The sequence below is a fragment of the Polypterus senegalus genome, chromosome 8, assembly GCF_016835505.1.
Source record: "Polypterus senegalus isolate Bchr_013 chromosome 8, ASM1683550v1, whole genome shotgun sequence".
Taxonomy (NCBI): domain Eukaryota; kingdom Metazoa; phylum Chordata; class Cladistia; order Polypteriformes; family Polypteridae; genus Polypterus; species Polypterus senegalus.
Window position 1 is genome coordinate 160,498,615 of NC_053161.1, and position 15,120 is coordinate 160,513,734.

The 15,120-nt window shown below is 39.5% G+C and overlaps 1 protein-coding gene across 1 annotated transcript; it reads right to left on the reverse strand.

Annotated features, from left to right (window-relative positions):
- Positions 1–536: 536 nt before the first annotated feature.
- LOC120533264 (gastrula zinc finger protein XlCGF57.1-like) lies at positions 537–7,713 on the reverse strand. The gene is made up of 2 exons (XM_039760069.1): positions 7,182–7,713; positions 537–2,419 (listed from the first exon to the last, which is right to left on the reverse strand). The coding sequence occupies exons 1-2, from the start codon at positions 7,672–7,674 to the stop codon at positions 1,158–1,160; spliced, it is 1,755 nt and encodes a 584-aa protein (XP_039616003.1). The 5' UTR covers positions 7,675–7,713; the 3' UTR covers positions 537–1,157.
- Positions 7,714–15,120: the final 7,407 nt, after the last annotated feature.

Sequence of the window (15,120 nt, forward strand, 5' to 3'; positions counted from 1 at the left end):
TGTTCATTACTGCATATAAATACAGTATAGCGCCGATAAATTTAAATACAGTTGCAAACATTTGACAGGAAACACTGGCCAAGAAAAAAATAAAAAGTGAATCCGAGTAGATTGTGATGAATGAGAAAGCTTTTGAAAATAAATGACCTGAAACTATAAAACAGGAAATCCCACCTCCAAAGGGGTAACTCATCTACATTTATAACACACTATACTGTAAGTGGTACTTTTATACGGTTTTTGTACTGTGAGAGAATAATATAGTTATCTACGGGGTCACACTGTTATTTAGGAGTAACACAGTTTGTGCATAAAGTGTTTTAGTGCGCAGTGTACATTATAAGAAATACATAGCATTTGTCTTAGACGAATAGCATGAAGAGGCTGCTGAAATGTTAAACAAACAGAATGGTCCAAGAATTTGGATAAATGTCACGTTCTTTCATGTACCAAGTAAGACTTGCCAGTTGTCACATACACAGGTTTTCCATAAAATAATAAGAGTTGAACTTAAGAGGTATTCAAGGACAAAAATGTAGTAGAAATGAGACTTTTATTTTGGGGTATGTAAGCTGGTTAGGCTCTCTGCTAAAACACCTGTCTTTTGAACCAATCAGAGTAAATGCCAGTTGAATATGTAAGCAATAATTACACCATTGTTATGCAAATTCAGTTATCTATAAGAATGACTCTCCCTTTCTGTTCTGTGACCGTTTACTGACAGCCTCTGCTCAGGGCACTGTCCTCTAACAGGATAGTTTCTCTTCAAGCATGGCTAAAGAGAAGATAAAAACTCAATGGACAAGCTTCCTGGCTCTAGATGTATATTTAAGGTAACTATTTCTTCCACAGTTTGTAGAAATGTTCTCAATAATTCTTCCTTTTGTACTTCTTTGGGTTGGGGTGACAGCAATTGGCACATTTTTTTTTTAAAGCCCAGTGGATTCCACCACCATTGACACAATTAAAACAGAACTGGTGGTTTTATTTCACATTTGACATATTTTCATTTGCATCACCTAATACTTTGTTGTTTTTGCCTCTTCACTCCCAGCACTGAGTAAACATACGGCTGTTATTCAGGCTTTATCTGATTTATCTAGACTACTTTCCTGGCATCACTGCTTCCATCGGTTGGGACTGGTGTGTCATACATGTCAAGTACCTCCTTCTTTTCCATTATTCTGGCCAGCTGGTGGTCCCCGTGTTCCTGCTGTGCCAGCAAGTTGTATTGTTTGTATATTTTTCACTGCATTAGTCTTGCAACTTTGTTTTGTCTTTAGGTGATCAATACCAGAATGAATTTTTGTATGCCTCTGAAGATGGCATATTTGGGAGAATCCTTTGCCACATTCAGAACAGCAATGTGGCTTTTCTCCAGTGTGAATTCTTATGTGTAACTGAAGGCTGCGTTTTACAGAGAAACGTTTGCCACAGTAAGAGCAGCAGTAAGGCTTTTCTCCAGTGTGAATCCTTGTGTGTAATTCAAGGTTGTATTTGTTAGAGAATCTTTTGCTACATTCAGAACAGCAAAATGGCTTCTCCCCAGTGTGAATTCTTATGTGAGTCTGAAGATGGCTTAATTGTAAGAATTGCTTGCCACATTCAGAACAACAAAATTTCTTCTCTCCAGCATGAATTCCTGTGTGCCTCTGAAGATAGCTTCGGTGCAAGAACCCTTTCCCACACTGAGAACAGACATATGGTTTCTTTCCAGTGTGAATTTTTCTGTGTGACTGAAGACTGCCTTTATCACAAAATTGTTTGCCACATTCATAGCAGCAGTATGGCTTCTCTCCAGTGTGGATGCTTATGTGTCGCTGCAGAGTGCACCGGCGTAAGAATCCTTTGCCACATTCTGTACAGCAATACGGCTTCTCTCTTGTGTGAATCCTTGTGTGATTTAGAAGAGTACTTAAATCTGAAAATCGCTTATCACATTCAAAACAGCAATGTGGCTTTTCTCCTGTGTGAATTCTTTTGTGTTTCTTAAGGTTGTTTGATTGTGAAAATTGTTTTCCACATTCAGAACAGGAATAGGGCTTCTCTCCAGTGTGAACTCTTGTGTGTGTCTGAAGATGCCCATTGGAGGAGAACTGTTTGCCACATTCAGAACAAGAGTACACTTTTGGGTTTGCATGACTTTGCTTACCATCACATTTAGCTTTGTGTTTTACACTTATATTCCCACCTTGGCAGTCTGCTGAATTTGAATAGGGTACCTGCAGCTTAATGCCGACTACATCTGTCTTTGTTAGTTTCAGGTCAAGTAGAGAAATATCCTCCAAAGTGTCTGGTACAAAAGTCTCCGATCCGGAGGCTGACTTCTTCATATTTTCATCATGAAATGTCTCCTGTGATCTACCCTGAAGAAAGGTATTGCCCAAGGAGTTTAAGCAGCTGCTGCTCTGTTGACAATCTGCAGAAACACATGCATTAAAATAAAAATTAGAATTTAAAATTAGAATGTTAGTGTTGAATAACATATTCCTGTTGACATAAACACAACACGATGATGAAATTCCAGTCCCAGTTCTTCTCTTTAGTTGGTGACAGATTCATTTTTATGTCTACTTTATATGCTTCATTTGACTACATCTCTCTATTATATAAAAAAAATCCTGGGACGAGACACGACTTTTTAGCCTGGGACGAAATGTGACTTTTTCAGAGAGATACTTTTATGTCCCGCAAGATGAGACTTTGTGCCAAGAGATTTAACCACACTTGGGGCCGGAAATAAAAGACAAAGAGTAGATAACAAAGTAGAACGTCGTAAAGAGGTTCCAAAATGTTGGCGCGATACACATGCAGAGCAGGTTAGAGACAATGAAAGTACTAAAATTTGAAAGTCTTAAAAAATGATAGCAAAGATTGCATTAGAGCAAACAAACAGAAATTATTACTCTGTGAAATAACGGAACAGCAAAAAGAGATTGAATATATCATTCAGCTTTAAACTTTAAGTCAGAGACTTGTAGATCATCTAATTCGTGTTGCCATCAGGGAAAACTAGTGTTTCTTCCCAATGAAGAGGCGTATCCACGAAAATTAAAAGATTTGTTGTTTGGTGAAAGTGAAATCCACATATGCAAGCAGCAGAGATGCGAAGTGACTGGCGCGTAGCGCAGGCCAGGGATTTGGAGAGCGAAGTGAGCAGGGGGAGAAGCCCCCTAATAAGTAATAAGGAAAACATTCTTGAGAAACAGAAGTATAATAGAGGAAAAACATTTTAGTAATGAGTCAACACTACATTGCTATCTTTTAAATGAAACTTATAATAAATGCTTAATTAAATTACATAAGCATGAGATTGTCAAGTAGCACTTCACATTGATGGTGGGGTAGAACCCATTTTGATCCAACTCTAATTTTATTGTGCAGCAGTGATGGTCATAGCAGCAAAACTAGTGCTGCTCACCACTTTGTGGAATGGCATGTGGCCGTGGCATAACAGTGAAGGTTCGTGGGTAGGTGTGTGGGTAGCAAAGACATGCTGCCACAGAGCGATTAATGGGGAAATGGGCTGATTAATTATTTGGGAGCGAGAGATCAGCGCAACCATTCCTCATTAGGGACTCAGTGGATCACTTAGGGCAGCACCTCCACCTAATGAATATAACATTCTGAGTGCTGGCAGAAGGGGAGGAAAATCAAAATGAGGGAAAGACAGATACAGGAATTGGAATGTACCCAATGAGCAAAAGACAGTGGACCGGTCTGTAGAATCTATGGGGAGTGTGAGAAGAGTGCCATTCCTGGGGAAGTCGATATAAACCTGCTTAGTGTGAGAGAGCAGGGGCAATCGAGGGCTGTGGAGATCAGACTGTGTGCATCAAGCAGAGAATACGAGTGAGAGAGACAGAGTGAGAGTTGAGCTTCAGGGACTTCTCAGTTGGTACCAGCTAAGGTGGCCAAGGAGGACACATGAACACCGTTTTCGTTGGCATCTCACACATTTCATTTGTAGTTAAACAGAGAGCAGGGGAAATGGGATGGAGGGTCAATGGTACAAGACACTGTGAGAAGACCAATTCTGATTTTAATTCCTGGTTTTAATTATTTATTGGATTTTGATTGTTTTTCCTCACTGCACTAATTTTATCGATTTATTCATGGAAAACTACTTTTGAAGACTTAACAGTACACTGGTGGCAATTATGCACCTTAACTTGTCGTTGCCTCCTCACTTGCCCTAGTCCATCTCAGTACATCAACTATAACATACTCCAAAAGTGCATGGAGCATCACACCCTTCAGTCGCATCTTCTCCATTGTAGCTGCCAGTTTCTGCTTCCTTATGTCTATGATTAGTTCTTTGGTTTGGGTGACATTAAAGGTGAAGCTGCTGCCTTAAAACACCATTGATCAAGTAGACAGACAAGTGATTAGGTCCACGGTGATGTTATCAGCACATTTAATGATGGAGTTTAGCTGTGTGTAGATACAGAGTCAGAGGTAATTAAGAAACACAAAAGGGGGTTCAGCACACTACCCCATGGAGTGCCTATGTTGAGGGTCACCACTGAAAGGTGATGCTGCCAATCTGCACCTGCTAAGATCTGTTAATTAGGAAGTCGAAAATGAAGTTTCATAGGGTGATGCGCAGTCCTAAATTGAGAACTTTTGGTCAGATTCTAAGGCTAGGGATCACAGCAGATGACATATTGCAGTACAACCTAATGGCACTTCAACATATCAAAGAGTTTAATCACAACGTAGTCACAAGCTGGCCAAGATCATGTTGTCAGATTAGTGGAGCAGAATTTTAAATTAAGGGGGTCCAGATTTCTTCTTTGAACAATTGACTTTAATTGCAGAGGAAAGAGAAATAGAAACATTTATTTGTAGCAACTGTGTCACTTGGGGGATGTAGCCAACATGAATGGAAGCATTGTTAGCAAGCTCAGGTTACATTACAAGTGCTTCAAAAGACTGGAGATTTCACTAATGTAGTAAAGAGGTTAACATTTGTGTCTCTAAAACCCCTTTCACATACAGATCATTTATAGGGAAGAACTACATGTGAACACATGTCAAAATGGCATAAGAGAGGTGCTGATGTTGTAACAGGCTGAAGAAGTGAAAAGAGGTAGGCACTACTATCATTTTTAAAAAAGGGCAATGTTCTGACATTTATATGAGAAAGGAGCTTAAATGACAAGCCACGCAGCAGCTCCCTTGCTCTCCATGTGTGCTATTGTAAATAACATGTACATTTAGTAATCAAGAAATTAGATGCTATTTGAGGTTTCATTTCTGCTTTTACTATTTTATATCAAATAAATATACTGTGGCAACTGTAAACTGTGAGAAATGGTGCAAACGAGAGTCTGCAGTGAGATGGAGCCATATGTGGTGGGGAAGCCTAAAAGGAACAGCATAAAAAAAGAAAAAGAAGACCACAAGATGAAAAACATTTGTGCGTGTGTGTGTGTATATATATATATATATATAAATATAAAAAATATAGTGATGGATGGCCGGGAATCTTGCCCAGACGGGAAGCCCTTTTCAGGAGAAGACCGGGAGAATGGGCACACTGCCAGGAGTACCTCCCCCAGGACACGAGAGGGCAGCCCCCTTGGTTTACACCGGGGCCACAGAATTGGAACTTAGAAGCTCAACCCGGTGCGGGTCCGTGGCCACCGCCAGGGGGCACCTGGACAGCTCCAGAGTCTGGACATGCAGCACTTCTGCTACACCCAGAAGTGCTGCCAGAAGAGGAGCAGGGTTCCAGTGCAGCACTTCTGCCACACCTGGAAGTGCTGCCAGATGTTAAACAAGGGACACTTGGATCACTTCCGGGTGCACTATAAAGGAGGCCGTCTCACTCCATTCCTGGGCCAGAGTTGGGAGGAGGTGGACGAAGCTTGGAAAGAAAGGAGTAGAGGAGGCGAAAAAGAAGAGAAGGACTGAGTACTGTGGTTGGAGCACCGTGCTGTGTGCTGTACTTTAGTGAATAAAACGTGTGCATTTTGGACATACGGTGTCTGTCTGTGCCGATGGCCCATTTTCAACTATATATATATATATATATATATATATATACACATATACACACACACATATACACTAGAGGGCTTTGTCCTATGCTCACTTCTCTCACCAGCCCCTGGGTCTGTGCTAAACGCTAGCCACTTTGCACTTTTCTGACGCTCGCATATGGGGAAGCGGATGTACAATTTAAACAGATTGTTACATATGCATAATAGAACTATTTTACATTACAGCGAGTAATTAACCATAGTAAAAAAATAGTAAAACGTAATAATTTGAAAGTAAATTATGTGTCATGTTGCTTTAGAGGTATTCGTTGCATTATACAATTTCATTCTGTTTGGCTTTGAAGTTAACACGCAAATATTTTTTAAATGTACACTTTTACTGTAAAACTTCAGTAAAAACAATTTTTTTAATTAAAATTTCGTTAATATAGCATTGAATTTTGATTCTGTGTTTGGACTTTCATTGTGACAACGCAACGTGAGTGAATATCATTTCTTTCACTCTATTAAATAAAATTACTTTTTTGAATGTTTGGCGCTGAGCTTTGTTAATCGTCTTTGCCAAAGTTATTCTTATGGGAAACTGTTAACATTTTAATACGAGTGGCATATCAAGATCTCCTTTGTTGTCTAATGTTATCCCCTGAAGATGTACTACATTACCTTTCTTGGATACATCCTTCTTTCTACAGTAATTCGGGCAGTGGAAGACTGGATGGTGTTAACGGTTGTAGATATCCATCTGGATATTGTAAGTTGATGTTTTCATCTTCCACACCATCACCACCAACTGTTTCAGCACAGTCTATTGATATGCATTTAACCAATTTGCAGTGTAACCAATTAACATTTTTGGCATTAATTCATTTGACTTCATTTCTCAGTGCTAGGTTTGCCCGTGTACTCATTTCTTCTGTTGATAATCCTTCGTGATGAAATTCATCAATAAGATTTGAACATAATACGTCTTCTTTAATTGGGAACTTAAAGTGAGGAAAACGTTGCCATTTAGAAGAGCTGAGAGCGCAGGAAATGTGTTTGACAAAAGCATTCACACGAATGAGAGGGCTTTGTGCATGGTTGAATATCATTGAGAGTATGGCGGGACAATCTCATGGCCATATATATACATATACACACATATATATATATATATATAGTTTTATCACCTACCTTCTTCAGAATGTCTAGAACACAAGGCTTCTGTGGACTTCTTCATGTCGGATTCCACAGATTGAGACTTCACATTGACAGAATGATGTTGTAGGCAGAAGTGACTACTTGGCGTAAAGTCTAATCCAATAACCTCTTGATTTGGACAAAAACACCGGGAGTCGGGCTCTGATTTGAAGTCTTCTTCTTTTGTCCTCTTTACAATGTCATTTTGTGGCATGTCAGTGATGTGAGATGTTAGCCGAGAGTCCACCCTTTCATAACTTTCCTTTTTGATGCCGATGTTCTCTGGTTGATGGTGCACAGATTCCCACTCGCAGTCCTCTTTCTTAATGTTCACACTTCTTTTCCCCATGGCACACATGGTAAGGAGACCCCTGCATAGTGTGGAACTCTTCTCTTCCTCTTCATTACACATCTCCTTTAAAATCCCCTCTTCAACTTTACATCTCATGCCTAGAGGTTCCTGTGCAGCTGGACACACTTCCTCCATGTCTGATCCTTAAAATGGCAACTTCTTTTTTTTCTTTCTCTCTCTGTGGGCAGAGAAGAGTAGTATTTAAATAAGCATCAAAAAGCACAGCAGCTCCTTCAATCACTCCTTAAAGCTCACTACCCTTGATTCAGCTGATATGTTCTTCTCTGGCCTTCTTGCTATATGCAGACCAACACCAGACACATTTTTTCAATTGTGTCATCAAAGGTTTGAGGTTCACAGTATACACATTTCTCTTCTGTATTCTACAGGGTGGGCACTATACACAACTTCCAACTAGCCATTTTCACTGTTTCTGGACACTATCTGATTGTGAACACTGATACGTCTGCTAGAACTCCCTCATCTGTCCTATAAGGTGAACTTTAAATACTCAAAATTCCTCATCAATTAATTTTATTTAAAACTTTTATTATTATTATTTATGGAGCTGCTTTGGTAAAGATTACGATTTTACTTATTTGATACAAATCTGCCTTTTTCAAACCTGCTGCTCAATTATAATTTTTTGCACTCATATGGGACATAAATATAATCTTTTTAGAAAAGTGATAACAGCAAAACCTAGACCACTTTTGTATGTGGTACTAAATGTGATACAGATGTCACCTGTGCTTGAATGCTGAAATCGGCCTGATGTAGTCCGACATTACAACACAGCCCTGTGTTGTGTGTGTCACTCTGCTCCTGTCCCCAAACACTCGAGCCCACATGCTATGATGCATTTTCTGACAACATAATACCCCTCAAGCCTACGTTTTTCCAAGTGAGTTCTGCAGATGGACATTAGTAATCAAACTTACCCCAACATTCTTATATTGTCAAACCACTGTTTTGCATTAAAAGCCTCCGTAAGGCAACAGGTACAATTTTTTGTTTCCCGTTTCTAACCATCTGAAAAATTTGCAGACGCCCTGCACTGCAGCGCAGCAGTCAGAGTGCTTTTGGTGCTTGTGCTGCTCTATTAGGTCCCATCTGTTCAGCGAATGTGTTATTATATATTTGTGCATGTAAGGCACATTCAAGGTTGGTATCTGTACATACATATCAGATTTGAATAACTAACAAAATTAACTTAAAAATAGTAAAACAAAAAAAATAAGAATGAAAAATCAGAAATAAGTAATTTTTACGTTCAGACTGAATGTAGCCTGTAGCTAGGTATGGACACAGCGCTTCCGATATGAACTCTTCAACTCAGTTTTACTGTAGAGACTTATCACTTTAGAACTGATGCTTATGGGAATCATACAAAGTTTTTATTTCCCCACTAGCTGTGTAAGCCTGTGCTGTAAAAAGCCCGGAGTCCTAGAAACTATTGAAATCATCAGAAAAAAAATTGAAATATAGAGACGTCAGGTAATTGAAAGGAACTACTCTGGGCGTCTCTCTCCTAGGTTTTGTTGTGCGGACGTGCTCGCCTCGCTTGTGTATTAGCAGCGGGAGGAAAAGTAAAAGGGATACTGTTTTGCCAATGTGCTTGTCACGCTTGTATAAGAGTTTCTCTCTTTTCTCGACGGTTTTACTTTGGCAACAGAGTCGCTTTCTCCTCCTGGACTCATTAACTTAGGGCCGCTATGCCGGCTCTCTGAGCTTCATGCTGTAGTAGCCTCGCACTTCCGGGCCGGACAAACACACACTTCAACGTGAAGATGTTTAGTTTTCTGTTTCCTCGGAGGTGGAGCCGTTACTCTGACTCCACCGCTGACTTCCAGGTTGGACAGACACACACACACACTTCCACGCGTAGCCGTTTATATATAAGATACTGCTATGACCAAGTCACTGTACCTCCAAATGGATCACAGGCATTAATGCCATTAAAGTCGACTTGGTGCAAGATCTTTAATGCTTTAATCCAAGATGATGGAGGCCACCTGTGGTGCTATGACACTTGTGTACACTGCAGATGTTGTTTTCTTCTCCTTTGTTCCTAAGTGGTTTTATGTTTGGACCACTACATCATATTGTACTGTACAACTACTAAAAATATTAAGAAAAAGTAATGTGGAAATGCACATATGTTTACTTGAATTTAGTGTAAAAACTGAATAAATGTTTCATTCATGGTAATACAATGCCAAAATTGTAAAGAAGTTCTGAATTTTTCAAATAACTTGTGTCACACGTGTGTGCCTGGGGATTACCTTCTGGGTTCAAGAGAGGTAAGCAATACCACCCTAAGCTGAGAGGAGGCGCTGCTGCTAACTGTCCTCTCTCTTCCACCTGTAGTTTCAAGATGACAGCCAGTGGGGACATTTGACCACTCCAGTGGAGCCCATCTTAGTCATAATGCCACAACAAGAGATGTGCCCAGCAGCGATGGGCTTCTTGACTCAATTCTTTCGAACTATCCATTTAAATGAATCGATTCTTTTGATTCATGTAGAACATTACAACAATCTGGACTAGAACAGGCCATTTAGCCCAACAAAGCTCGGCCTGTGCTATTCACTTAATTCTTTTGAAAATAACATCAAGTTGAGTTTTTAAAGTCCCTAAATTCCTAATGTCTACCACACTACTTGGTCGCTTATCCCAGGTGTCTGTGGTTCTTTGTGTAAAGAGAAACTTTTGTTAATGTTTGTGGGAAATTTACTGTTAACAAGTTTCCAGCGGTGTCCCCTTGTTCTTGATTAACTAATTCCCTTCACAATTTTAGACACTTCAGTCATGTCTCCTCTTAATCTTTTTTTACTCAACAAATCCACAGGCAGGAAGTTTGCGATACAATACCAGTAATTACCAACACAGACAAGAGACAAAATCATTGACCACAAAAATATAACGCACACATTTAAAGACTACATATACTATATATTGTCACGCTTGGGTCACAGAGACACAGGAGGTCGTAGAAACAAGAAGAATTTTTATTCAAACACTGCAAACACATGAGCTTAAACGTGCTCCATGACGAGTCAGAGATGACAGTTCCGCTAGGAGCAGAGAGAGAGAGATAAAAGCAAACAATCAATTCCAAAACCGACAGGCGATGCGCAAGGCTTTTAAGTTAGCGGAGTATTACGTGAGGCTTGTATTACGCGTTATACCGCAAGTGAGAAGGTAAGGAGCAATGTGAGGGTAGTCTGTGTTTCAGAGGTATTCCCAGGGGTGTCTTTGTCTTCTTGGGGTGCGATCACCCCTCCAGCTTACAATATATATATATATATATATATATATATATATATATATATATATATATATATATATAGTGAAAGACGCTATATAGCCCCGACCCGGCACAGACTACACAGAGGCACGTGTACAAAACACACAGGCTTTTTATTTTTTCTTCACCCGTGGGCACACGCCTTCCCCGTGACCCACAGGCAATACACAGTCCCAAAAGCCCTTTAGTCTCACACAACAACTCTTCACCTTGTACCACCACCACTCCTCTCAGGCAACGTCGTCCTCTTCCTCCCGATTCTGGCCCTATAGTGGTGGAGGCTGGCCCGTTTTTTACCCCACCCGGAAGTGTTCCAGGTGCTTGACCACCTGGTCCCAATTGCACCTACAGGTGGGGCTGATGACTCGTCCAGCCGGGTTCTTGAGTCTTGGCAGCGCCCCCTAGCGGCCACCCTATCTCCCAACCAGGCTGTGGAGGACTCCATATCCCATGGAGCCACGCGGGAGAGTGGGAAATGAACATTGGCCAGGGAGGCTGCCACCTAACGTCCCGGGGGAGGTATTGAGCTGGCCATGGTGGCTCCCCCGAAACATATGCAGCAGGGACATCCCGGCCGGGCATGGGACCCGGCTGTCCATCATATATATATATATATATATATATATATATATATATATATATATACATACACACATATACATTTATATTCTGTTGAGTTTAAAGAAGAAAAGATACAGTCTAATGCATTTGTGGATGCATTACAGATACCACGAATAGATACTCTCAGTACAGAGGAACTGGACAAACCTCTGGCACTATCAGAATTACTAGATGCTATAAAGTCACTTCAGAGTGGGAAAGCAGCAGGCCCTGATGGCTACCCTGCCGAATTTTATAAAAAAAAAATTCTCAATTAGGTTAGCTCTCATTTTATTAGCAACATTTCCAAAAGCTAGAGATAATAAAATTCTACCTCAGACTTCTCGTCAAGCATTAATTACCTTATTTCCTAAGCAGGTATCAGCCATAGCACTCACTGTGGTCATCGCAGCTCTTGTAAAAATAATGAAGATAAACACCATCAGCTCAGAGAGGGAGAGGCAAGTTCATTGTACCACATGAACGTCACTGAGAGAATAAAACTGAATAATAAAAAAGAACTAACTTTTACAAGTAGCCAAAATTTACACCAGGTGTTACAGACTCAAATCAAATGTATGTTTTATTATATTATAGTAGTAATAATAATAATAATAGCAGCTTACTACTCAAAATGTGGAGCGCCTGGTCTCAAACCCAGGACTTTTGGGTTATAAGACAGCAGTTCTTACATCTGTACAATTCTAGAATACATATAAACTCCCTGTTGGGTTTTTAACTCATTGATAGCAACATGCAAATCAAAGGCTTTTTTTTTCCCTTTGGTTATATTCTTGAATAAAAGCACACGTGTTTATTTGATATTTGGACTAAAGTCTTCACACATCATACACTTCACGTCATTATTGGTATAACATGGAAAAAAATTCTGCTTTAAGCAAGTATTCAGCATGTCTTGCTTTGCATTTCCTTTCATCCTACACTTACCCAGATCTTTGTGGACATAGAACAAACATGAAATGCATGTATTCCAAATAACGATATACTGTATTATTTACCCAATACAACTGCAGGCACTTCACACGCGGATAAGGAGTCTTGGCTTGAGCTGGGAGAACTTTTTGACCGATTTGAGCTCCAACAAGGAGGAGATAGAATAGCCGGCTGCTTATGCTGATCGAGACATTTACAAAATAAAAGACGCTGATGGAGAGGTGCGAAGGAATTTAAGGTGGGCCAGGATTACAAGTTTTTTTCGTAGGCTTCAGAGATTCTAGTGTTAATGTAATATATTCTCACACAAAGTCAAACACCCCATAGATATTATTATCGTTGGATGCAGAAAAAGCATTTGATATGATTGAATGGAATTACCTTTTCACTGCATTGGAGAAATTTGCATTTGGCCCGAACATTTGTGCATGGATCAAACTACTGTATACCAATCCAGAACCTTCAGTTTGTATTAACATTAATTTAAACTACTTTAAACTAGAATGTGGTACCAGACGAGAATGCCCCTTGTCACCACTGCTTTTTGCAATCACCATTGAGCCACTGGCAGTTCACTGTTGAAATGCTTATGAGATAAAGAGGATTATCAAAGAAGGACTTGAACAGAACATTTCTCTATATACAGATGATGTGGTACTGTATATATCAGACTCACACAATTCCGTACCTGCAGTCCTAACAGCACTAACAGAATTTCAAAAGATTTCTGGACTCAAAATTAATTTGAATAAAAGTGTGCTCTTCCCAGTGAATTCTCTAGCACACAATATTAGATTGGACACCTTCCTTTTTATAATCGCAGATCAGTTTAAGTACCTAGGGGTAAACAACACAAGTAGACAAAGCTCTTTATCAACAAAAGTTTGCTATCTGTATGGAAACAATTAAGCAAGACTTGCATAGATGGTCAACCCTTCATCTCACTTTAGCTGTAAGAATTAACATTGTCAAGATGAATATCCTTCTGAAGCTTCTCTTTCCATTTCAAGCCATTCCAAAGTACATCAATAAATAATTTTTAAGAAATTGGATTCAACCATAACCTCATTTATTTGGAATTCAAAACATCCACGTATCCAAAGAGCGACCCTACAAAGACCAAAGGCAGAAGGTGGCCTGGCTCTGCCTAACTTTCAGTTTTATTACTGGGCAGCAAGCAAACAAGCTATAAAAACCTGGACATGGACACAAATAGACGAACATACACAGGCTCGGTCTACAATAGAAATAAAATCCTGCGGTACTTCTTTATATTCCCTGCTTTGTGCCACAATAAATGCAAGTTATCACCAATATACTAACAACCCAATTCTGCTTCACTCACTCAGAATATGAAACCAATGTAAAAAGTATTTTAAGATAGAGAAGCTTTTATCTGTGACACCTCTGCACGAGAACCACCTTTTTCCACCCTCTCAAACATATGCAGTTTTTAATGTTTGGAAAACATTTGGGATTAAATCACTTAAGAGATCTGTACACAGACAACGTCTTTGCATCCTACGAACAATTACACTCCAAATGTAACTTTCCATCAACACATTTCTTTCACTACCTTCGAATTAGAAACTTTGATAAACAGAACCTGCCCAATTTTCCTCACCTCCTATCTACCTCTATGCCAGAAAAAAATATTGATCAGTCTTGAGGACTCAGACAGCATCTCCATAATATATAAAACCATTTTACAGGATTTTGTTCCCCTTTCCCCCCACCCGACTCTTAAAGTTGTATGCTTTCTGTTCGCCTAGCTTTCTTTCTCATGGGTGAGGGTTAATTTTATTTGAATTTAGTTTAGTCAAGCTGGACTTGCTTGTATGGAATATCACTTGCTTTTAATAAATTCAATCATCTTTTGCTTAAACTAAAATGGCTCAGCTCTTTTAATCTTTCCACATTATTCATCCCCTGTAGCCCTGGAATCTGACTTTTTCCAGCACTGCTATGTTCTTTTTGTAACCTGGAGACACAAACTTCACCCAGTACTCCAGATGAGGCCTCACCAGTGTGTTATAAAGCTTGAGCAGAACCTCCTGTGACTTGTACTCCACACATCAAGGCGCTATATAACCTGACATCTTGTTAGCAAACTTAGTGGCTTCTGAACACTGTCGGGAAGTCAATAGCTTAGAGTCCACTAGGACTCCTAAATCCTTTTAATAAGGTGTATTCTCGATTTTCAGACCTCCCATTATTCATTCAAACCTCACATTTTTACTTCCTCTGCGTTATACTTTACATTATACAGACATTAAACTTCATCTACCACAAATCTGTCCAAGCCTGTATGCTGTCCAATTACCTCTTTAATTATCTACCAGTTCACCAATCTTTTTTTCTTTTCTCCTATATTCCTATCCAAATCATATATATATATATATATATATATATATATATATATATATATATATATATATATATATATATATATTCTTTTTTTCTTCAAAATAACAGTGGCCCTAGTACTGACCCCTGCTGAACATGACTCTCGCCATCACCCTCTGCTTCCTGTATCTGAGCCAATGTTGCATCCATCTACACACAACACCCTAAGCTCCCACTTCTTTTAGTCTGATGCCCAGCCTCTTATGTGGCACCTTATCAAATTCTTTCTGAAATTCAATAGTAGCAAATGCAGCACTTTGAGGATATCCTTTTGTTACTTCCTCGAATCAAATAAACAAGAATCAGTAGAC

Coding starts and splice junctions, on each gene's coding strand:
- LOC120533264 (XM_039760069.1), bottom strand. CDS start 7,674: ATGGAGGAAGTGTGTCCAGCTGCACAGGAACCTCTAGGCATGAGATGT. Junction 2,420..7,181: donor TTCTAGACATTCTGAAGAAG/GTAGGTGATAAA, acceptor GTGTTTCTGCAG/ATTGTCAACAGAGCAGCAGC.